Raw genomic sequence first — 26,123 nt, 5'->3', positions numbered from 1 at the left:
TTAGGCCAGTTATTTCTGCATGAATTTTGCATGTCTGAATGTTAACAGAGAGTATTTAGTAATTAATGTTTGAGGTAGTCATATGCAAATATCATGTTTAGATGTAGGTCATAGAATCATTGGTCAATGGAAGTCTAGCCACTCTTTTATATATCACTAACTATAAATAACTCATGGTTCCATTTCTATTATTGGGTCTCTACAAGAAGAAAGATGTTGATTTTAAATTTTAGCAGCTTTTACAGTTTTATTGTCTATTACTAAACACAATATTAACATTTTATCATAAAACACAACTGTCTAGGATAGTCCAAATTGCAATTCCCTAGGTTTACTCTAACACATTATTTTTGCAGTTGGATATGCAATGTATTGTGATGTTATCAATCAGGAACTTTTTGCCCCATGCCATTCGTACGTGAGTCCTGGCTTATATTACCAGCTGTGTCGCTTTGATGCATGTAAATGTGGGAGCAGCTGTCTGTGTAATGCCCTGGCCCACTATGCGTACATCTGCAACAAGCATGGGATCACTGTCCATTTCAGATCCCAAGTCTCATTTTGTGGTAAGTAGAACATTTTCAATTAAAGCGTTATAGCTCTTATCTAATTATATTTTGATTATTTACTTACTGTTGAAGATGTCATAGTGAATTAAATGATATAAATCAAACTGCTAAGCATATGGTTTGTGGAATTATGTAGATGTGAAGGAATGGACTATGTGGAACTTGCAAATATATTTGACTGGCATGAGTAGTTCCCTCTAATGCAGTCATGAATAATTATTTGGACCATTAGGGCTTGTAGCAATGTTTGCTTGTAGTGGTGAAAATGTGCTTGTTTTTCCGCTGGTGCTCATTTACTATTTGGAGCTTTGCTATGGGTTTCTTACATCTTGAGGACTATGGGTGACCCATTATATTACATGAGATATCTTGAAAACAATGTGTAGGCCTTTATGGTTACCGCTACAAATACCTTTGCTGTATCATACAGTTAATTTATTGCTCAGCTAGTTCACTGGATGAGAATCATGGGAAATAAAATTCAACTATTATGTATTATAAATTTGCCATAATCATATACCATTTTACATACGCATGATAGTGTATATAATAAGCATACAGTGTCCAGAATGTGTAATATTTAGAACATTGTCTAGAAATGTAGTTTGCGTGGATTAAATCTTTATTATTTATTTACTCAGTGCTTCCTATCCAGATAGCTTTACAGATTAAGTTAAATACATAGATGGATTTATAGAAAGAGAGATATAACAACTCCAATATAGTACTATGTACAGGATACCAATTATTATAAAACACTGTTTTACATTGTATGGTAGACTACTGGGCCAAATTAAAGCACATTGATGCTGGTACTGCACAATGTCACCTTCTGATTGGAATGTTAGTGATGTTTTACACCACAATGGTCTTTCTGGAAAAAGGGCTCTTAATGCGGAAATTGTTGGCCAGTCCACCAAAACTAGATAATGACAGAAACTTTAAGAAGCATACAAATTCCAAATAAAGGGACTCTAAATGAATATTTGAGTTTCTACATTTTGGATAATGTGCCCGCATCATATGATTAATGGTTAACAGATTTACTATATAGATTATTCCATATGTTATTACAAGTAATGTGGATTTCACCAATAAATTGTTGCACCTATACCTGGCTACGTTGTAATAATAGGAATCTTTTGTCCCTGTAAAGCCAGTAAGCCAACAGGCAGTATATCAGTTGTGATTCAGTATATTTTAAGGAAAATGACCCTAGGCTAAAACACATGGTATAAAGCTATGAACATGTCCTGGCCTTGACGACATTCTTTTCTCTAGGGGTTATATGTCGATATGGAATGTTATACCACCAGTGTACATCATATTGTGGGAGGACATGCTCCTCATTGTCTTCTGGAGACATCTGCACTGATGAATGTGTTGAAGGCTGCAACTGTCCTGATGGGAAATACTGGGATGAGACCCTTAACTTCTGTGTCACAATGTAAGTGTTTTTTGTATGTGGATCTTATTATCGTATTAATGTATTTATCACTTATTGAGCTGACATTGCTTTATTAGAATAGATTATGCAAAATGTATCCATTCTATCAACAAAATGGTCTGTTTCTAAAATAATGAACATGTACACATAGGTACATCCTTTACCCAACTCTTTTGTCACAGAGAGGCTTAAATACACAACAAACGTTCACTGTAGTCTCAATTCTATTATCTCAAATACAATTTGAAAAGCTATCAGTGGTTAAAACCATCAACGTGTACCTGAGTTTCCTGGTGTCACTGTGGATACCTCCGATACAAGTATTAGAGAATTTTATATGAAATAGACTCTAACATATAGAAAATGAAAGCAATGAAATTACATATTGTAAATATATTTGAAAGTCAAAGTGTTCTAAATAAAATGTTTTCATATTGCAGATCGAGTTGTCGATGTTACTACAGAGGCAGAATCTTCTATCCAGGAGAGGTGATGTTAAGGCCATCTGGGTCTTGGTAAGATTCATTTTAGAAAATCTGTTTAATTTCTGAAGCCAAGACATGTTGTGTTCATACCATAACTCAATTAAATATAATAACAGTATATGTCCTAGTCACCAAAAAGTAGTACAGTAAGATATAATAGAAATAAAATGAGACAATTTTACTGAAAATTAAAATTACAAAAGTCTATAATGATGCTACTACATGCATGACAACATTAAACAGTCTTGCCACAACTATGAGACAAATTTGTTAATGTAGAAAGTTTTTGTAGTTTTCTTCTTGAGCTTTGCCCATACCTGCCCGTAAAACCCCAGTCAAATGGTTTGGCCACTTTCAACTGCAAGTCTACTATTCTCAGAATGAGGACTCTTTCCTTGGCATATTAATTGCTGACTGAGATGATAGGAGTTGCAGGCCCTTGTATTGGTTTTAGTCTAAGCACATAATAATGAAGAAGATGACAAGGAGCTTGCATGAATCAAGAAACATGTTTATTCAACACACTGAATGGTACTACAAGTGGAGTATCTTGAATAGTGTCGCCTGATATATCCTGTGTCTTGGGTGGCCTCTACTGGAGATAAAAGCTTTCACTCTATGCACTACGATGGTAGTATTGTATTATCTGTTTTGACTGTTTCTTTCAGATATTGTTATCCTAATGTTTTTAAACTCAAAAATAACTATTTCTCACACACACACACACACACACACACACACAAAGAAAAACCTCACAGACATTCCTATGTTTTTCACCTTCTCATAACTAGTTTATTGTAGTTCATAGTAGTTAGTTGCCTTCTATTTCTTTAGTAATTTCTAGTTGCTGGTATGCTGCAAATAAAATGCTGTAAGTTAAGAATATTACTAGTGATTCTAGTTGAAAAGTGAATTTAATAAATACAAGTATACGATAAATACATTTATTGATCATAATTAGTAAAACAGTGATACTTTTCATGGCTATGATTTACAGTATCTAAGTTACATTTTTTTCAGCAATAATTGTTTTTGAATTGATATGTTTTACGCAATGATTTTGTCACCATTGAGGCTGTTTTGACACCGGTTTTCATTTAAAGATGCTTATTAGACAATTAACATTTTAAAGTGCATAATGAATGTAAAACAATTAAATAGAATTCATGCATGGATATTTAGCAAGTCTGGTACTGTGTTCTTGTTTTTTTAGAAACAAGCACTAAAAGCTATGCTTAATCCTACGCATTAATCCTTAGCTCTAACCAGAATATATGTGCAAATACTTTGGCTCACAAAACATCAACCTTTACCCTTATATATATTCATCATATCGCCAAACCCTATTCATAAAACCAATATGTATGCAACACTCTATTTATGTCAAGATGACCACGATAAACTGACAATACTAAAAATGCATGATATTTTTTCCTAAACTTCATTGTGTTAGAGGTTAAGACGTTATCCTTTTTCTGCTAGCCAGTGTTTAAATGGAACAATGAGGTGTACAGAGACAGCTATAACCATCACAGGTAAGATTCGTATTAATGTTTAATGGATGAATGCAATACATGTATGTATATACAGTATCTATCTATCTATCTATCTATCTATCTATCTATCTAGCAAATCTATCTATTAAGCTAATCTATCTAGCTAATCTATATATCTAATCTATCTAATCTATCTAATCTATCTATCTATTGAGAACAGCATGGATATTTAGATAGTGGAGTTAGGGGAAGGAGTTTTTCTAATTTTCTTGGAGGCAACCAAACCAAAAACAATGTAGAGTGAATTCTAAACTAAATGATTCACATCAATTATCCTTGGTCAGTTTTGTGACAATAATTTCAGTAAAGTGACACAAGTGGGAACTAGAATCAAAAGGAAAATGTTAGACGGCTTTGCATATTACACATTTAACTGAATACACTGCTACATATAGCAGGTTAGGTCAACACAAAAGTAAGAAAATATTAACATTAAGGATTATCAGATCTTGGTACACATGTGTTAGACACATTAAAGACTGGGTACAAAAGAGGCATTCTATTGTGTTTACATCTTCATGACTAGTAGGGTTACTTGCCTACATAAAAGTAGAGGTGGAGGCAATCAAAATGTGGCACCCTCAGAGCTCATAGAAATATCTATAGGGTTGAGCAAATTGTCATGCATATTTATAAGAGAATTTTGTATCCATTTTTAAAAACAGATTGGCTATCATAAATTACTCTTAAGTTTTCTCTACAAAATCTATTTGTATTTCTCTAAAGTTATTTAATACATCAAACTAGTGCATAAAGTTGTATTATTTAGGATTGAAATTGTACAAGAGTAATGTATTTATCATTCTAGCCTGACATATGCCTTGTCATTATTTTATATTGAAGGCCATAGTTGTCCAGAAGGAAAAATATACTTTGATTGTAGGAACCCAGTGCCAGGTTTACCATCTGCTGGTGTCAACTGCGAAGTCACCTGTGCCAACTTAGCTATGAATTTCACATGTGTTCCATCACCACCATGTGCCAGTGGATGTATCTGTCCGCCTGGGTAAGTACTGAATTCACCCTAACACGGAACATTTCAAATAAAAATAAAAAAACTAAACTTAATTGCATGCCTCTTGAAGTTAGCTCCACAGAGCTTAACAACCAGAAAGTAACAGTTTCTGATTGACAGCCAGAAAGTTTAGCAAGGTTAATTTCTAAAATGTCTGATTTCTATTGAAATCTGAACATTTTGTATAAGTAAAAAAAAGAGGACACTCTTAACACAAAGGAATTTCAGCAAGATGAAGTGCCTTAGGGGACTGGAGTGTCCCTTGCAGGTGACCATTTACTAAAACTGAATTTTATAATGTAAAGATTTTCCATGTTTCACTTTGTATTAAATATATATATATGTTTTTTTTTATATATTGAAGCATGGCAGAACACAAAGGAAAATGTTATGTTCCTGACAGTTGTCCATGTACATGGAAAGATTGGGAATATCTGTCTGGAGAAGTGATATCTACACCCTGTTATACGTGGTAAGTTACACTTTTATGGGATGTGCGATGTAAATGCTTCCCTATTTAAAAGCACACACTTTAAAGCATTTGCAGTATCTGCTTTTTTCTTTAAATGATTCTTTGATTGAGAATCCACATCTAGTGGAGAACCCTGCCATACATCCCTAAATTTGACCATGATAAATGGGGAGAAAGAATGGTTTGGGAACGAGAATCATTGTCTGGAATTGACTGCTTTACTCTTGTTTTGTATATTGACCCACAGTATATGGCTTTGGCATTTCCCCGTCATGTAATTAATTATTTGTGCGCATAGTACGTTTTTCAACTTATTTAAAGGGACACTATAGTCACCTGAACAACTTTAGCTTAATGAAGCAGTTTTGGTGTATAGAACATGCCCCTGCAGCCTCACTGCTCAATTCTCTGCCATTTAGGAGTTAAATACCTTTGTTTGTGAACCCTAATCACACCTCCCTGCATGTGACTTGCACAGCTTTCCATAAACACTTCCTGTAAAGAGAGCCCTATTTAGGCTTTCTTTATTGCAAGTTCTGTTTAATTAAGATTGTCTTATCCCCTGCTATGTTAATAGCTTGCTAGACCCTGCAAGAGCCTCCTGTATGTGATTAAAGTTCAATTTAGAGATTGAGATACAATTATTTAAGGTAAATTACATCTGTTTGAAAGTGAAACCAATTTTTTTTTTCATGCAGGCTCTGTCAATCATAGCCAGGGGAGGTGTGGCTAGGGCTGCATAAACAAAAACAAAGGGATTTAACTCCTAAATGACAGTGAATTGAGCAGTGAAATTGCAGGGGAATGATCTATGCACTAAAACTGCTTTATTTAGCTAAAGTAATTTAGGTGACTTTCAGGGGCGGACTGACCAGTCGGGCACTTCGGACATGGTCCGAGGGCCCGGCCGGGAGGGGGGCCCGCCATCAGGGGGACCGGCCGCCACTTTAAATGCTGCAGCCGCCTGAGCGCTCTCTTAAGAGCCTCAGGCGGCTGCAGCTTCTCACCTCCGCTGTAGCGTGACCGAGCTGCACTCCGGTCCGCGGTGCCCGGCCGGAGTGATAGGAAGGTGCACACTGAGTGTGCACCTTCCTGTCAGTCCGGCCGGGTACAGGAAACAGAAACTCCTGTTACGCGCGGAACAGGAGTTTCTGTTTCCTGTACCCGGCCGGACTGACAGGAAGGTGCACACTCAGTGTGCACCTTCCTATCACTCCGGCCGGGCGCGCGGACCGCAAAGCAGCTCGGCCACGCTACAGGTGGGGGTGGTGGGGGGGCAAAAAAGAGGAGGGGAGGGGTGGGCAAAAAGAGGAGGGGAGGGGTGGGCAAAAAGAGGAGGGGAGGGGGGCAAAAAGAGAAAGGGAGGGGGGCAAAAAGAGAAAGGGAGGGGGGTTCAAAATGAGAACGGGAGGGGAGGGGGGGGCAAAATGAGAACGGGAGGGGAGGGGGGGGCAAAATGAGAACGGGAGGGGAGGGGGGGCAAAATGAGAACGGGAGGGGAGGGGGGGCAAAATGAGAACGGGAGGGGAGGGGGGGCAAAATGAGAACGGGAGGGGATTGGGGGCAAAATGAGAAAGGGAGGGGAGGGGGGCAAAAAGAGAAAGGGAGGGGAGGGGGGGCAATAAGAGAAAGGGAGGGGAGGGGGGGCAATAAGAGAAAGGGAGGGGAGGGGGGGCAATAAGAGAAAGGGAAGGGGGGGCAAAAAGAGAAAGGGGGGGCAAAAGGAGAAAGGGAGGGGAGGGGGGGCAAAAAGAAAAAGGGAAGGGAGGGGGGCAAAAAGAGAAAGGGAGGGGGTAAAAAGAAAGGGGGGTAAGAAGAGAGGGGGGTAAGAAGAGAGGAGGGGGGAGTAAGAAGAGAGGGGGAGGGGGGAGTAAGAAGGGGGTAAGAAGAGGGGGAGGGGGGAGTAAGAAGAGGGGGGAGGGAAGAGCAAGAAGGGGGGAGGGAAGAGTAAGAAGGGGGAGGGAAGAGTAAGAAGGGGGAGGGAAGAGTAAGAAGAGGGGAGGGGGGTAAGAAGAGGGGAGGGGGTAAGAAGAGGGGTGAGGGGGTAAGAAGAGGGGGGCGGGAGTAAGAAGGGGGTAAGAAGAGGGGGAGGGGGGAGTAAGAAGAGGAGGGGGGAGTAAGAAGAGGGAGGAGTAAGAAGAGGTGGGAGTAAGAAGAGGGGGAGGGGGGGTAAGAAGAGGGGTAGGGGGAGTAAGAGGAGGGCAATTGCCCCCTCCCCTGTCCGCAGGCACCGTGCGGGCAGCCGGCAGGGGAGGGAGGAAGAGAGGACCCGGGAGCTCAGCCTGCAGCTCCTCTGGGTCCTTCTTGCGCGAGCACAGATCGTTGCCGCGGTTACCACGGCAACGTTACGGCTCTGGCAAAAGTAAACTGTAGCCCTGGAGCTACGGGCTAGAGTTCACTCTCAACACTGTGACCACCAGGGATTCCTGGTGGTTGCAGTGGTGAGAGTGAACTCTAGCCCCATAAACACACTACCCCCACACACCATACACATTCACACACTGCCCCCCATACACACACACACTGCCCCCACACACACCATACACATTTACACACATTGCCTCACACACACACACATACACTGCCCACCCATACACACACAGCCCCCCATACTAACATTGCCACACACATACACAGCCCCCTCATACACACATTGCCCCACACACCCTACACATTCACACACTACACCCCCTCACACACACTACACCCCCTCACACACACTGAACCTTTCACACACACTGCACCCCTTACACATTGCACCACTGCTCCTATACCCTACAACAGCCTCATATCCCAGCAGACCCCAGGTAAGTTGTCAAACTGTTCTTAAACGGTTTGACTACTTACCCTGGGAGGGGGGCCCGGCCCTCCTTGCACCATAACGACTACACAGAGCAGTAGTGGTTATTGTGCATGGATTATTTCTTTAAATAATCTCCAAGTGACCCAGTAGCCAGCAAGCCAGCCAGCCCACAGGCCAGCCAGCCCACAGGGTGGCCGCTGGCCAGTAGCCAGCCAGCCAGCCCACAGGCCACCAGTTAGGCTTACAGCCAGCAAGCCCACAGCCTGCCAACCGCAGCCAGCAAGCCACAGCCAGCAAGCCAACAGCCTGCTAGCCGCAGCCAGCAAGCCCACAGCCTGCCGGCAGTAGCCAGCAAGCCCACAGCCTGCCAGCAAGCCCACAGCCTGCCAGCCGCAGCCAGTAAGCCCACAGCCTTCCAGCAAGCCCACAGACTGCCAGCCAACAACAGTAATTAAGGTAAGAGGAGCCAACTTGGCCTAGGTATCAGCGAGCTATGTTGTGTTGCTATATTGTGAATAGTGTTGGAGAGACCCCCCTCCAGGCCCCATTAGACTCCATTGTAGTCTCTAATGGGACCTGGAGGAAATTCTTTCTAACACACTCTCTAAAGGACACTGAGATAGCCTCTGCTAGAAAGACCCTCCTCCATGGCCCATTAGCCCTCAATTGTAGTCTCTACTGGGGCCTTGAAGGGATTATTGCACTTTTGTTCCTTGTGTCTAAAGATTGTGTAGGGTGTGGCTGGAGGCGGTGCATGGAGGCGGGACATGGGTGGCGCTTGCTACGGAGTATGGGTGGGGCCTGTAAGGGGGCCCTTGATTTATTTTGCCCGGGGGCCCTGAGGGTTCTCAGTCCGCCCCTGGTGACTTTAGTGTTCCTTTAATCTTTGTCTGATCAAATGAAAATGGGAACAAGAAAGTTGCCCTTAGGCTATTTATTGTGAGATGTATATACTTGCAGATGTAATATTTCTTGATTTATAGATCTTCACCCATCCATTTACAAAAACGTGTATGCATTTTGTTGCTTTTCTTTTTTCTACATTTGAATAAAAAAAAAACAAAAAAAACCTTCTTTTCCTTTTGTTTCAGTCCTCACAAGTCAGAAAAAAATAAATTTATCTGCTGGCGTTTTGGTCAGTCCTTCTGCTTATTTGCAGAGAGACTGTAAGGGTACCGCCTCCAGACAAGCTCATATACAAAACTCAAGCAAACAGCTTATATTGTAGCGAATACTTAAAAAAATAAACCAGTTTGGTTTGTGTGAGGTTCACATACATGGGATCAAGGGATGGAGTATGTGAGATACTTCCCTTATAATTCCTCGATCAGTAAGCATATTCTTTATCCCACCTATTACTTTCATCTATAAATTAAGCTCTTGGACTAAGTGGCTGCTGGGACTTTACTGATGGCTGACAAATAAAATAAATATGGCATGGACAGATTAAATGTAACTTGCAATGACTGACATGATGTACTTGGCAAGAAAATAGCAAGTTAGTGACAGGAAGACGGCACAGCCAGAAGCAGGGAAGTGCAGTGAACTAAGTAATTCTTGACCTTCAGTAGAATGTTAAGGAGCTCATCTGGAATGCTGCCAGTCATCTGGGCAGCAATAAACTTGGAACTGATAACTTGGCTTGAGCTGTTTGGCTTGGTACACTTGGCTGTATTGAGCTTGTCATTCTTATCCAAATTTATCAGCAGCAAAACAAAAAGGTGTAGTAATACATTTTAAATCAGTGACATTTGGTCAGATAAGTGTTCAACCATTTTTGTGGTTAATAAGCCTATTTTAGCACACAGCTCAATGGAAATGTTTTTAGGCTCATTGTTTCTACTGGGTCATATGTGACAAGGCAATCAGACAGACAAGACATATCTTGGCAACAATGGTTGGCAGTGCCAGGGGTCTTTGCTGGAACACTGCTAGCTGTAGAACTATGCAAGACCAATTGTACATTGACAATTACAACACATAATCACAGTACTATGCTTACCTAAATGAGCTTGTTGGATATTCTATTCCAAAACCATAGGGATTAATGTGTAGTTGCCCCCTTTCCCTTTGCACTTTAACTGTCATTACTCTGAGAAGACTTTCCACAAGAGTTTGAATAGTGTTTATGGGAATCTGTGCCCATTGTGTTCAACAAGATTCAACAGGGTTGTGACTCCATGCAAGCCACTTGAATTCCTCCACACTACACTTGTCAAACCATATTTTCATGGGCCTCACTTTTCTAAATGGGCACAGTCATGTTGGAACAGGAAAGGTCCTTCCACAAACCCCATTATGAAGCCTGATCTATCACTCCAGATAGCATTTCCATTGCTCTAGAGTGAGAATGAAGAGCACCTATAAGGATCTGAGCACAGAGATTATGAAAAATGCCTGCCAAAAACATAAAAGGCAGCTGAGTGCGGCTGCTGATATTAGATAAGCATATAAAGCTTAAGTAACAACACTTAAATTAAGCATTTGCATTTTAATATTTCCTATTTAAATGTCTCAAGAAGACAGAACAAAATTCTTGTTCGAAACAAGCTATAATTTTAGATTGTACCTAGGAACTCTACATATTAACACTACATTTTGGGTGAAAAGCCTTTTTTTGAATTTGTCTTCCACCAAAACAGCCATGGAGTGTAAGAAGGGTAGGTGTTGTTTGCTGGGGCTGTAGATGGTTGATTTTCCTTCCACCAATGCACACAGAGAGAATGAAGTCTTGGGTCCAAAGTCTAATTTTAAGACCATGCAGCAGGTGGGGGTTAGGGTACCGCTCTCTTTTAGGAAATGCTGGAGTCTCAGTGACGCAATCTGTTTATTTTTTAATGTTTTTTGCTTTTTAAGTACATTGGAAGAGCGCAATGTATCATACTGCTTTCGACTTTGCAAGTCTGGAAATAGTAGCACCAGTTAGCTCATGCTAGATAACCTGAGCAGATTTTAGAACCTTATGTATGGTTATCACAGATACATCAGCTAATAAATGTAATTTTCAAGTAACTTATTCTAACTGACCAATTATTAAAGCATTAGTGGACATTAACTTATAAAGTGTTTAAATCTAAGGGTATTTTAAGGGAGTTTAGTCAATAGCCTTGAAATATAAATATTACTTTATTTTTAATGGGAATTTGAGGTTAGACTAAGTCTATGGAAAGCCTGACAAGTATTATATATTTAAGAACAAAACCAAGTTGTTTTGCAGATTTATATCTGTAAAGTGAAAAATCTCTGCTGAACCTCGGCCAGGGACATGTCTCATAGTCCAGAAAAGAGCCTTGGACGGGGGTCGGTGAAGGGTTGCGGGGGGGGCTCTTTGTCATGGGACAAATGCATTGGCACATGCCTAATGCTGTTGATTGCACTGTATAAATGCCGATTATGAACACGTTGTAACTTACAATACAACCCAGGGTACTATTCTTTACTGTTTACTATTCCTCTGCTGTTATCCTTATTGTATGAAAAATTCTAAATAAAGAATTTAAAAAAAACTAAGCAGGCTGCTTTACTAGCTGGGTTGACATCTTTCCCCATGATAATTAATGTCCTCCATGTTATAATATTTATTTTTCCTTTTTTTTTTTTTTTACATACAGTGTTTGCAGAAGAGGAATATTCAACTGTACCAGCTATCCCTGTCCATCAGTATGTACAGTTTATGGTGATCGACATTATTACACCTTTGATGGTTTGGAGTATGATTATGTCAGTGACTGTCAAGTGTACCTTGTCAAGGTAAGGACTGTGAACTTTAATTTCCATTCAACTAGAACATTTTTTATTAATAAACAGAATGTGTTTTGAAACAACCATGTTGCAAAAGTTTGCAAACATATAAGAGAATGTCCCAAATTGTCTGTGGTGACCAACCATATGTGAGGATTTGGTGATATCAGTCCTGTAGTTCACATTGTAGCACACAGTATTGCACACCAATGCCACCATTACTCATCATATATGGTTAGGAGTAATGTTAAGGTAAGTTTACAGGTAGTGTTAGGGTTAAGGGCAGGGTTAAAGTTAACTTTAGAGACAGGATTAGAGCTAGGGTAGATTTAGGGTTAAATCAGGCTTATAATATTTGATAGAAATAGTTTAGGTTTAATGTTAAGGGTAGGGAAAGTTTTAGGTGTAAGTTTAGAGACAGATGTAGAATTGAGGGCGGGGATGACGTTAAGGGTAGGGTTAAGGGTTTTAGAATGTAAATTTAGAGTAGGATTAAGGGAAGAGTTAGGAGTCTAGTGGTAAAGGTTTTTCGGGTATGGTATTTGGAATTAGGAATAGAAAAAACCTTAGGGTTAAGGGTCAGCAAGGTTTAGGGGTAAGATTTAAGATGAGCTAGAATTAGGGGAAGAATTAGGGAAATGTTATGTTTAAGTGAAGGGTTAGAGTTGGGGTTAAGGTTAGAGTTATGTATTGGGTTTGCGTTAGGGTTATTTACAGCTTTGGGTTAAGAGTAGTGTTTGGTGTATCGATAGAGTTTGGGGTATAGTTAGGGCATCCTTTATGGTTGGGTTATGGTTACAGTTGGGGTAAAGTGTAAGGTAGAGTAAGGGTAAGGGTTTAGTGTTAGTGATAAGGTGAGGAGTAAAAAATTAAGAGATAATTGCACTTCTTTAACTCCCTTCTCCTGTCCTATAGTGATCTTTAACCCCCCTCCCCTGTCCCATAGTGTTAATTACCACCCACTCCCCTCCCCTGTCCTATAGTGATCTTTAACCCCCCTCTCCTGTCCTATAGTGATCTTTAACCCCCTCCACTGTCCCATAGTGTTAAATACCACCCACTCCCCTCCCCTGTCCTATAGTGATCTTTAACCCCCCTCTCCTGTCCTATAGTGATCTTTAACCCCCCCTCCCCTGTCCCATAGTGTTAATTACCACCCACTCCCCTCCCCTGTCCTATAGTGATCTTTAACCCCCCTCTCCTGTCCTATAGTGATCTTTAACCCCCTCCACTGTCCCATAGTGATCTTTAACCCCCCTCCCTGTCCCATAGTGATCTTTAAACCTCCTTCCCCTGTCCCATAGTGATATTTAAACCCCCTCCCCTGTCCCATAGTGACCTTTAAACCCCCCTCCCTGTCCCATAGTGACCTTTAAACCCCCCTCCCCTGTCCCATAGTGTTCTTACCACCTCCCCTTGTCCAATAGTGTTCTCCCCCCCTCCCATTGTCCCATAGTGTTCTCTCCCCTCCCCTAATCCCATAGTGTTCCCCTCCTCCCCTTGTCCCATAGTGATCTTTCCCCCCCTTCAACACCATAGTGTCCCTTAGTGCCCCTCTCTTCCCCCCTTGGTCCCCGGTAGGTTTACTTACCTGTATTGTAGTGTGACCGGCCGGAACAGCGCGCACTGCGGTACAGGAACTTAAATTTCAATTTCCTGTACCCGGCTGGACTGAAAGGAAGTGCGCACACTGAGTGTGCACTTCCTTTCATTCCGTCTGGAAACAGGAAACTGAAATTTAAGTTCCTGTACCGCGGTGCGCGCTGTTCTGCTGGCCCACGCTACAATACAGGTAAGTAAATGTACACATTCACTCTATAAAATGCACAGACATTTCCACTTACTTTTGAGGGGGAAAAAAGTGCGTCTTATAGAGTGAAAAATACGGTATCATATTTACTGTTAGTAAACTTGAATATGCACATAGAAGTTGTACTTTTCAGCAGAGTTTAAGAAAGTAGGTTTATTTTTAATAGAATATGTTTGCTTTATGGTTCCAGAAATCTCTCTCCCACATTCTTGTCCAAGACAGAAAAGATGCTCAGCACTTTTTATGGTCCTAGACTTGCCGTTATAGCTCTCTATAAAACATACTGTAGTTTTCTGCTTTATAATATATTAGTAAACTATAGAGCAACATTAAATACTATTCCCAGAGTATGACTGGTAAATGGATTTTTAAAAAAATATTTCCTACATAATCATCTTGTGTTTCCATGTTTAATACAATGTATCTATTTTTCCAAAATAACCATGACGCCATTTTCAAACCCAAACAATGCACAAATATGCAGGATTAATCTGGGCTTTTATTAGCTTGCGGCTGTGCCAACATGCAGTGCTTCTACGAGTAATTGAAATGTCAGGGCTTCTCAATCAATGCTACTTAATAAAAAAATAATGCTTGTATCAAATAACTCAAACAATGCAATGACATAAAGAGGTTATTTTTTCCCGCAACGGCACGCATTCAGAATTCCATTTTCTTAAGGTAAAAAGTCATCCATGGAAGCATAAGTGATTAAGGAAAGAAAGACATAGCGCATTAACAATTCAATAGTGAATTTGTTGCTGAAATCGTAACCCATGATGAGTGAGCGTTGCTTTTCGGAACATTTTCCATGTTAATGAAAGACATCCTATATATGCAGCTAAAAGCCTAAGGCTATATAGCTGCAAATAACAGGATTAGTGGTAATCCGCTGAAAGGGAGAACCAGTGCTGAATACGAGATGGGTTGTTCAGGTTTCTTAATAAAGAAAAAAGTCAAAGTGGGCAATAAAATGCACATGGCACAAAACTTTTTTCTGTAGATTCTGCTTCACAGGATTTGAGCATAAGAGATGTATTTCACAGAACACAGGATACACTATATGTAGCTTCATGTAGGCAAGTCGTACAAGTCTGGCTTTCTTGTATGTTGATTGCTGAATTGATCAAGGGACATTTATCAAATTAGATAAGAGTCCTGCTTTCTCATAAATGGTAAATTTCACATCCAACAATGGCTTAGCAAACAGACAGCTTAGGCTTTGTTTATTTAAAGCACTATATGTATGTTTAACAAGCATTTATAATATTTCCCCTTACTGTATTAGTGGGAACTGGAATTCCAAAAAATAGAAGTTTGCGGTTCTAGTTACGTCACCACTGCCCTTACAAATCTAGTTACACCACCACCTACAGATGTACATGAGCTTAAAAATACCCGTGGGATTGTGCAATTGGGGTGAGAATATTAATTAGCAATCAGTTGATGGAAAGCCACATTTCCTCAAAATGTGGAAATATTATGTGTTTGTGTGCATTACTTTCAGGCCCGGCCTCAGGCTGTTAGGTGTCCTGTGCGAAAAACCCTTACAGCGCCCCTACCTGGCCACACAGTTTTTTTGGCTCTTTAAAGGGTAATGGTATTGCAACATCTAGGCCAATATATTTTGGGCAATATAGCTAATCTGAAAAGAGATGAATTGGGGATTGTTTTTCACTTAAGCTGTTTTGTAATATGTTTGTGTGGTACTTCACACCTCCTCATCCCCTTGAGCATTTTTCTTGACTCACCTTGAGTCTGTGTCTCCTAATCTCCTCTTTCCACAGTCGCATGTAAAGGTACACAAATAAACACACAGTTACATACGCAGGCACAAAACACACACAGTACTTACTGGTCACATCAAAAGCGAATAAAAGGGAATGTACTCCAATCAGAGAAATCCAGTTCTTTTGAATTATATATAAACCAAAAAAAATCCAAAAAAACGCAGTGATCAAAACTATTAATATTATTATTATTATGATGTTATTTATATAACGCCATCAAATTCCACAGCACTTTACAATGGGTGGACGAACAGACATGTAGTTGTAACCAGATAAGTTGGACACACAGGAACAGAGGGGTTGACGGCCCTGCTCAATGAGCTTACATGCTAGAGGGAGTGGGGTAAAATGACACAAAAGGTAAGGATAGTATTAGACTAGTGACAGTTGCAGAAGTGGAATCAGTCAGGAATCAGTCATATTCTCAGCATCACACCAAAAGAGTGTAAATTAATTATAGGTGATTTTTTGTTTTATTAAATGGTGTGATTTCCGATAAGTGACATTTAATCTTTAATGAATTAACAGGGTCTACATTGAGCACCCAGAACTGATAAAATGAATTTCTAAAATATACACCGAAGGGGTAAACAATAAAGGCACTTAGCATTCTGGAGGTGACCACCAGGCACTTAGCATTCTAAATCTTGATAGCCTGTTAATGGAACATTGCCTACGTGTTATGTTCCATGGCTTGATAAAGGTCACAGTTCATGACCGAAATGTTACATATGTGTGTTATGTTCCATTAGAAAGGCTGTCGAGACTGGACTTTTGTTTTGTATACTGTGCACAGACACAAACACACACACACACAGTCACAGCATACATAATAACAATAATTATACACACAGTCAAATGCATACCTAGACAGTCACACACAATACAATACACACACAGTCACACATACACATAATTACATGAACACTGTATAAGTCACATATACAGTCACACACACATAGTCACACAAACAGACAGTCACATATTTACTTACACAGTATAAGTAACAACACGCACCCAGAGTCAAATACACACAGTTCTTGCTGTCATAAGCACCAGGAGGAAGAGTGGAGGCCAGTCTCTGTGGTGTCTAGTGGTGGGGATGCAGGCACTCATTCCTCCTTTCTCTCTGTGCAGAGGTGGCTATAGACGTTTTGAGGACCTCTTAAACAGTGTAAATGTTATCTCTATAAACGTATTTGTATAAACTGCATGTTTTAACGCAAAGCTTCTATGTAATTTTTTTCTCCTAATTTCAGTTTGCTCTATATCTACTGTTATGTTGCAGTACATTCTAGCCTTTATACATGTACATGTACATACAAATCATATCTCATACATACATACATAGAGACACGCACAACACACACATATACAGACACACACCGTCACATACATAGGCACACACCAACACAGACAGTCACATACATACTGGGTTATTTCCTGAAGTGAGTATTGCCAAAAATTCTAAATGGATTTCATATTTAAGGCCAAAGTGCCTAAGGCCAATGTGACAGGGTAGGTGGTGTTACACCAGCAGAGTAATGCTTGTGTAACACCACCTTTACTCAGCTTCTTTGCCAGCCACATACTGCGGCATTTCTGGGGCTGGGAGCTTGTCAAGGCTGCACCTTAAAACAGCCACTCAACCTCCTGTGTCCTGCCTTATTTCAAGCTGCCATACGGTTTCCTGAAGCGCCCCTCACTCCTGTACCTGGTCGCATATGCCCCCTCTGTCCCTGGTGGTTCAGTGCTGACCTATACAGGTTCCCTGGTACTCCTGTGGTGACCTATACAGGTTCCCTGGTAGTTTGGTGGTGACCTTTATAGGTTCCCTGGTACTCCAGTGGTGACCTATACAGGTTCCCTGGTAGTTTGGTGGTGACCTTTATAGGTTCCCTGGTAGTTTGGTGGTGACCTTTATAGGTTCCCTGGTACTCCGGTGGTGACCTTTATAGGTTCCCTGGTACTCCGGTGGTGACCTATACAGGTTCCCTGGTAGTTTGGTGGTGATCTATACAGGTTCCTTGGTGTTCCACGTGCTGCAGATCATAATAACTTCTCCTTCTCTGTCCGGTGCTCAATGTTGAGTCAGAGTGCACGCTGGCAATCCTTGAGGCTGCGCTCTGACTCACTAAGTGCCATTGCTACGATGCAGAAGTTATTATGGTCAGACTTCACCTCTTGCTGGTGCAAACATTTGGACCACTAGGGAATTATTTTCCTTTAAAAAAACTTGCGAGCTATGCTGACAGCCTGTTGCCTCTGTTGGTGCCCTGTGCGACCACACAGCTCACACACCACCAAAGCTTGGCCCTGATTACTTTAATGTAACCCTGGTATGATTTTTGTAAAATGTTGCAGTTTACAATATAAATAGGACTGGACTCTTTCATTTTTCACAGGCATAACTACTTGTTCATAATGGATGAATTATTCCACTTAATGTTCTCCGTCTCCCTCTTGCCTTGTTTGCTATGTCAAGCCAAGCATCCAGTTGATATATTATGGCCAAAGTAGAATCTTTGTCAGGAACACTGCCAAATGTGATCCTCTTGATATGTTGTACCTAGTTTTTTGACAATGTATCTCGTTCTATTTTAATAATTTAATGAGTTGGAAGCTACTCTTTGAATGTTATTTGGAGTTTAAAGTTCATGGAAAAAAAACTAGAAGGCAAACAATTACCAATAATGGCACGGTGCCCGCAGACTTCCCATCTGCTCGACCCAATGACGTAAGTGATGAAATCCTTGCTTGTGAGGTTTTTGTCATATTAAATCTAGGCATATCGTGTGTGAGACAGGTGCAATAATGTAATACTTGGTTAGTCTTTTGGCTTTTTGGTTCTGACTCTCAAATGAAGTGGAGCAGTTTACAAAGGCTAATTTGTTCACGTCTAGTGAATTGCATTTAGTAATTGCTGACGGATCGTACCGATTTTGAACTGTGGAAACTAATTGCTAATTAAGAAACTGATAGTGCCATTGTGACTCCCCTGTGCAGCTGAGATTGCACATAATTGTGAGAATATTAGAAGCTTGAAAGATTTTAATTCTCTTTCAAATCGTTCCAAAAATGAATGGAAATTGTGCCCTGCTTGCTGTTTTGAAGACACAGCCCACAGAATGGAGAATATTTCCAGAATTAAAGTGAACCTTTCACCTAAATATATTTTGCATTAATAAGCGGAGCATTAGAAATGACTGAATGTTGTGTTCAGTAATTGTTACGATATATGAATATAAACTGTAAATTGCCACAAAGCCAATACTTTAAACCCCTTGTTTAGCTATCGATATATTATACATCTTATTCAGATACAAAATGAAAGTGATAGATGAGAGGACAGGTGCATGGTGGGTAATAGTATTAACACAAAGTTTAGAAAAAATGTATAAAAATATACCAAAAACTCACAAGTTATTTAAGGGAACACTACATTGTTAAGAATACACACATGTCTTCTTCGCACTATTTAGGTGTACCCACACCCCCTTGAAGGGTTAAAGGAAATATTTATTGAACACACATTCACTGTGGTTGTTTCACCTCCTTGGCTGACATCCTAAATCTTGATTATCTAATGTAATCCATTTTACGTAATCCCCATAGGGAAGCATTGGGAGGCTAGTACCCAATATGCTGCAAATCTCCATGCTGCTCCAATCAAATTCTCTCTGCCAGAAGCATTGACATAATTGAGTCTAATTCAGTTATTGCAGCAGAAGCAGCCTGTCTTCCTGACCGTTACTAGAGGTTTGTTTAACCCTGCAATGAAAACACTGCCGTTTCTACAATATGGCAATGTTTTACTTAAAATGACAGGGACACTTCACCAAGACCCCTTTATTGAGATGAAGTGCTCTGGGTCAGGGCTGCCATCAGAAATTCTGGGGCCCCTAACACAGCTCAAAGTCTGGGCCCCCAGGAGCCTGCCTCCAAATCCTGCTCACAGGATGCGCCTCCAAATCCGCCCACATGAATGCAGTGTTTGTAGAGTGGATACAGGGTGTGTGTTTTCTGGATGCAGTGAGTGTTTGTGTATTGAATGCAGTGCGTGTGAAGTGGACACGGTTTGTGTTAGTGCATGTGTAGTGGATGCAATGTTTTTGTATTTAGTATATCTATTAATGTTGATGTTTGAATGCAGGTGTGCATTTGTGTGTAGTGTGTACACTGGTACACAGAAACATACACTGACACACATACAAATACACAGACACACAGATATACACACACACTGACACATAGTTACGCACACACACAATGACACATAGTTACACACAGATATACACACACATATACGCACACACACACACAGATACACAGACACTCCTAAACATTGACACAGAATACACACACAGACACAAATAATGATACACACACTGACACAAAAGGACACAGATACATACACTGATACACAGAGACACACAGACATTCTTGACACACAAATACATTGACACACAGATAGACATTCCTGAAAAACACACACACTGACAAACAGATACACACATACTGACACAAACTAGCAGACACACATACTGAAACAGACATACACACACATACGGACATATATACTGAAACAAACCTACATACTGACACACAGACACATACTAACATAGATACAGACACACATACATAAGGACATAGAGACACACACATACATACTGACATACATACAGGCACACCCACACATATGGAATAAATGCATACTGACATACATATAGACACACACATACATACTGACATACATACATGCATACATACACACACACACACATACAGACAGACAAATACATACTGACATACATACATACATATATATACTCACATACATACAGACACCCACACATACATACTGATATACATTCACACACATATTGACATACATAGACACACATACTGACATACATATATACATACGTACATACATACATATTGACATACATACATACATACATACTGACATACACATGCAGCTCATACACTATGCTCGGTCTTCTCCATCCTGTGTGGAGTGAGCTGGGAGGAAGTGACCAGCCGTCACTTCCTCCCAGCACCAGTTGCAGCTGACATCATTAAAAGGGACATATGTCTTTAAGGGCCCGGTCTGCACTGCAATGCTTTAATAGCGCTACCGGGCCCTTAAAGACATATGCCCATCGGGTGGCTCTAAGTGCATGGCCACCCGATGGGTCCCATTAGCGTGTGGGCCCCGGTACTAATGCACTGGCGACAGTTCCGCTGCTACACATAGGGAATGTGGGGCCTGGGTGCCCGGGCCCCCAGGACCACTGGGTTTGTGACAACCGTCGTAGTTGTCACCCCCTGATGGCGGCCCTGCTTTGAGTACCTTTAGTGTCTGTCTGTATATCTAGCTGTCTATCTATCTGTCTGTCTGCCTGTATTCTAGTAATCTCTATTTATTTACATTGTGGTCTTGGATATTTTCAAGCAGCATTGTTTCTATATCTCTTTAAATGGTTAATAGTTTTTGTTACGGATGCCAGACTCAGCAGAGGTTGCCCGTCTTAATTTGGCAAGGAGAGTGCAGACATGTTCGATCTCTCATTTATCATCACTACCAAGCAGGTTTCTTACTGGAGCTTGAGATTCCTGCTTCAATGAACTAGAAAACAGTCAATGAGAGTGAAACATACAGACAGAAAACTGCAATATTTTGGATGCACAAAATAGGGCCATCTACCATGTTGATTCATGTGCTATTAGGTTACCCTTTAATCAAAATGTATCTCTAATTTGCTCGTTAAGAGTCAGGCTTGTATCATTAAATAACTCTACTGGGAAGCCATTTACAATGTGAGGTTGTGCTTTCGACATGTTTTGAAGAGACTGAACATTGTAAGCGATGCTTTATGGAGTCAGTGGAAAACTTGGGGACCATCGTTTAATACTGAGATGATACAACCAATGTGTATATGTTGATTTAATTAGTTGCCATTTTATAAACTAGATTTGTGTTAGCATATGAAAACAAAACCATGCATTATAAACATTCAGTGCACAAAAAATAAAGTTAAAGGGAAACTCCAGTGCCAGGAAAACAATCCGTTATAAAAAACTGCAATAATTACACTAGCAGGGTTAGGAGTAGTGGGAGTTGGCACCCAGACCACTCCAATGGGCAGACGTGGTCTGGGTGCCTGGAGTGTCCCTTTAAGCAATATACAAACGTGTAAGTGAAACCATATTTAAATGACATACAAATACAGCCTCCGGTGTGCTTTAATACCCTAATATTTTGCATATAGGAGAATGTTGCCACTAATTCTGATACATAGCACAGAGCATGAAAGAATGAATTAATAATTTAACCCTGTTCCTCACAAAAACTTGTACTTGTGTTGACATTTATTTTACAAGATTTACTTATCGTCCCCTTTTTGTGCTTTTCTACAAAAAAAACCCAAGCCATATCTATCTAGCAATACTCTTTTATGTTCTACTGCATTTTTGTAGAAGAACTGTTAATAGTGGCAATCCTTTTGTCTAATTAAACTTTACAGCATCTTTTGCAGATCACATTTTATGACGGCATTCTGGCAGCCAGCAAAAGGGCAGAAGGGAAAGATAACAAATTTCACTAGAATCAAAACTAAATATTGATTTGATGGCATAACATGATATTAACTTGTTTGATATGTTATTTGGAGTTTCACCCATGCCCCCTTAAAGAGAAGATATGATTGATGGAAAAATGAAAGGTGTTTCCTCCAAACTTTGGTCGACCTGCTGTTCTTCTGAATTGGTTATCTCCAAAATATTATGTGGATGAATCATGAAACAAACAAAATGGACAAAGTACAAACAGTTTAGTTTGATTTGTAATTCAACGTTCCATCTGTGGCGCCAAAAAAAGAGTTGATTGATTGAAAAAACGCTGATTGATGGCTAGGAAACAGCCACTAAATGCTGATTTTATTCACAGATCAAGTGAGAAGTGAGCAATATATGGAAAACAAAGAGGAGCAAGAAGAACAAATCTTTATTTATATAATTATATATGATATATTTAATAAATATATATAACATATAAACATATAAATATAGATTTCTTGCTACTCCTCCTCTTTTTTCCCTCTACTCATTACTTTTCTCACTTGATCTGTGAACCAAATGGTGGGAAAATGAACACATCGGTGTACTGCAAAATGCACAGCTTGTCCAATTATTTTTCTATGGACATGACTGCTGACCCAAATACCAAACCCGTTACCCCCAATAACGACATGACACCTGATTGTTGGGTAAGGGCAACGGCCACAGCTTTATTAAACTTTAACACAGCCAGCATTTCCACCTGTCCGCTTTTGGGGTGACTACCCAACAGACAGATACTCCAAGTCTTTATCCAGAGTTCGTACAGCCTGCCTTCGGCCATCAGCCCTAGCAGGCTGCGACTCCCCAAATCCTTTCCGTGCATTACGTGCGCTGGCCAGGAACTCCGCCATAGCTGTGACAAAACAAGAACAGAAACAAACAACACCACAAGCCAGAAACCATCACATAGCATAGGAAAAACGGGGAGGGCGGGTGGGAAACTGTTCCAGACTGCTCCTTCTGCACTGGTGAGTACCCTCCCTTCTGCTCTTCTTCTTATATCCCACCATCTTGGCAAATATGTATCCCTCATACTCCCACCCCCTTACTGCCGGGCAGCAGTCATGCCTCCCCTTCCTTGCAGTCCAGGGGATATCTTGACTGCTGACCCAAATACCAAACCCGTTACCCCCAATAACGACATGACACCTGATTGTTGGGTAAGGGCAACGGCCACAGCTTTATTTAAACTTTAACACAGCCAGCATTTCCACCTGTCAGCTGTTGGGGTGACTACCCAACAGACAGATACTCCAAGTCTTTATCCAGAGTTCGTACAGCCTGACTTCGGCCATCAGCCCTAGCAGGCTGCGACTCCCCAAATCCTTTCCGTGCATTACGTGCGCTGGCCAGGAACTCCGCCACCGCGATGCCGGCCCTCCCTCTCCTTTCCCGGCATCGCGCCCCCCGCAGCCAGCACCTTTTCTATACCCGACTGCAGACCTGCATTAAAAATGTCCAATCCTATATGGTTCAGGTGCACTCCGTCTGCCCTCATCAAATTCCAATTGTCCCCCTCCAGCTCCACATGCCGGACCGCCACACCACCAAGCCGGCGCACAAACCGAGAGATCGTCATGTTGAGCTTGCGCCTGCTCCGCTCCAGACCCTTGGCATGCGGCAAGACCTGCCAGCCAGGAAGGGGAACAATCTCCGACCAAATCAGGGTACAGTCTGTGAATAGAGCCAAACACCGTGCCAAGTCGTTCTTGACAGAGTGCATCAGATCCACCGTTCTAACCCTCCCTAAATCATTGCCTCCCGCATGAATCAAAATTGTAACAGCTCCCGACACAAACCTGCTAAAGGCCACGCACTCCGGATAGACTTGCCTCCAGGACAGACCCCGAACACCCCTCCAGCGTACCCTTGCTATGTCCGTGGAGATCCCTAGGTTCCGCCCGTAGAAGCGAGACTGAGCCCATCGAGCTGCCCAATATATAAACGAATGCCCCAAGATCCATACATAACGGGGGACACAACCTGAAACAAATTATAACAGATGCGGTCGGACATACAGCTGAAACCTCCTGGAAGATCTGCCTAATCGCTGCACCACCGAACCCGCCAAGCCCATACCGCTAGCCTGAGTAGCGGCCCCGATTCTGAAGGAGTGAGGCGAGAACCCGGTTGGATCTTGCCCACAGTCCACCAAAGCTCTCCCCAACACTGACGCGAACTGAAAACGCGTAAGCGGGGACCCATCCGCATGCACCAACAACGAGGCCGACGCCGGCCAACTCGCCATATACAGTTGGAAGAGCCGGACTGGACAATACTCACCCCCGTAGCTCCCCACCCTGAGCCACACACCAGCACCGGCTTGGTCTGTCTTGGATCTGCGAATATGCAGGTCCACAAACCCATCTGCCCAACGCACATCTGACAGCAGGAGTGGAGAAACCGACCGGCGATTGGGGGCGACAAGCTCCCCCACCCACAACGCACCGAAGAAACACAGCGCAAAACTAACCTGAAACAGCCGACTCGCTGAGACTGTGCCACAGACCCCCGGTAACGCCTCCAGCAACTGCCACAACAGGTCTACTGAAATTGGCCGTCGCCGGTCCGGACGCCTCCGACTCCTCCAACTGCGCAGAACCCGTTGCAGACAAAACTCCTTTGTTATGTCCCGCCAGCCTTAAAAATGAAAAAAAAAACGACAGAGCCGACAGAGCTCTCTTTGCCGAGGCGCATGATTGCCCTTGCTCCAGGAGCCTATTCATATAGCATAACGTTACTGTGAACCGGGCTGACCCCGATGACATTCGATCAGACCCATCCACACACGACAGCCAACCTACCCATACCGACCTGTACGCCTTCCACGTAGCAGCCGACAACGATTCCGACACCAAGGACATCAGTCCTCCGAAACCAGGTCCCATAAGTATGCCGGGCAGCGAAGACCCTCCTGTTCTGCTTCCGAAAACGGTCCCACTGAAACCGAGAGAGAGTCAGCCACCACATTCAAAACCCCCGGTACGTGCCGAGCCTGCAACCACACATTAAACTGTAAGCTCAGCAGCACTAGATGACGCAAGAGGGCCAGCACTGGAGGAGAAGCAGACGATGATCGGTTAATCACATGGACCACACTCATGTTATCCGTGTGAAAAACCACCACCCGGTTCCGCAATTCGTCCCCCCACAGTGCTAGCGCCACCACTATGGGGAACAGCTCCAAGAACGTAAGGTTCTGCATCACCTCCAGCTCACGCCATGCCGACGGCCAAGCAGCCGCACACCACTTGACCTGAAAGAAAGCCCCAAACCCTACCGACCCCGATACATCCGTATAGAGGTCGAGTTCGGCATTGGGAACCGCTTCCAGCATGATCGGCCGTTATACTTACCCAGGAAGGCACTCCATACCTGCAGGTCAGCCCTAAGCTTGGCCGTCACCTGAATGAAATTGTGAGCCCCCCTGATACCAACTGCTGGGCAGCAGTCATGCCTCCCCTTCCTTGCAGTCCAGGGGATATCTTTACTCGGGCTGAACCGGATTATCACATTAATGAGTGTCAGACATCCCGAACAAAATTGAAATTTCAAGAAAAATGTATTTGGCGGAACCAAACTTTCTCGTCTTGCACAAATCTATATCATAGTATTCTCTTTGTCATAAAATGTTTAGAGAACGGGTATTGGCAGTTAGTGTAATCCATAAATGCATTATATAATTTTTCAGTTTCTAAACCAAATTAATCTTACATAACAAAATCCACCCATACTTGCTACGTTCTCAATACATTATTCCAAACAGACTTTAAAAATGAGAAATTTATGGAATTTGCTTGCCAGAAGGTTA

The 26,123-nt window shown here is 41.7% G+C and overlaps 1 protein-coding gene across 1 annotated transcript in view; it reads left to right on the top strand.

Moving 5' to 3' along the window:
• The window catches only part of OTOGL (otogelin like), a 135,699-nt gene that overhangs the window by 44,754 nt on the left and 64,822 nt on the right, over positions 1 to 26,123 (top strand). Inside the window, exons 19-25 of the mRNA XM_063447147.1 lie at positions 357 to 566; positions 1,851 to 2,016; positions 2,457 to 2,531; positions 3,984 to 4,036; positions 4,901 to 5,063; positions 5,437 to 5,544; positions 11,959 to 12,097. Coding sequence (XP_063303217.1) covers positions 357 to 566; positions 1,851 to 2,016; positions 2,457 to 2,531; positions 3,984 to 4,036; positions 4,901 to 5,063; positions 5,437 to 5,544; positions 11,959 to 12,097 — 914 coding nt within the window. The remainder of the gene's footprint in view (positions 1 to 356; positions 567 to 1,850; positions 2,017 to 2,456; positions 2,532 to 3,983; positions 4,037 to 4,900; positions 5,064 to 5,436; positions 5,545 to 11,958; positions 12,098 to 26,123) is intronic.

The sequence above is a fragment of the Pelobates fuscus genome, chromosome 3 (assembly GCF_036172605.1).
Source record: "Pelobates fuscus isolate aPelFus1 chromosome 3, aPelFus1.pri, whole genome shotgun sequence".
In the NCBI taxonomy this organism is placed as follows: domain Eukaryota; kingdom Metazoa; phylum Chordata; class Amphibia; order Anura; family Pelobatidae; genus Pelobates; species Pelobates fuscus.
The sequence above is the reverse complement of the archived record's forward strand: the minus strand, read 5'-3'. Positions and strand labels throughout refer to the sequence as shown.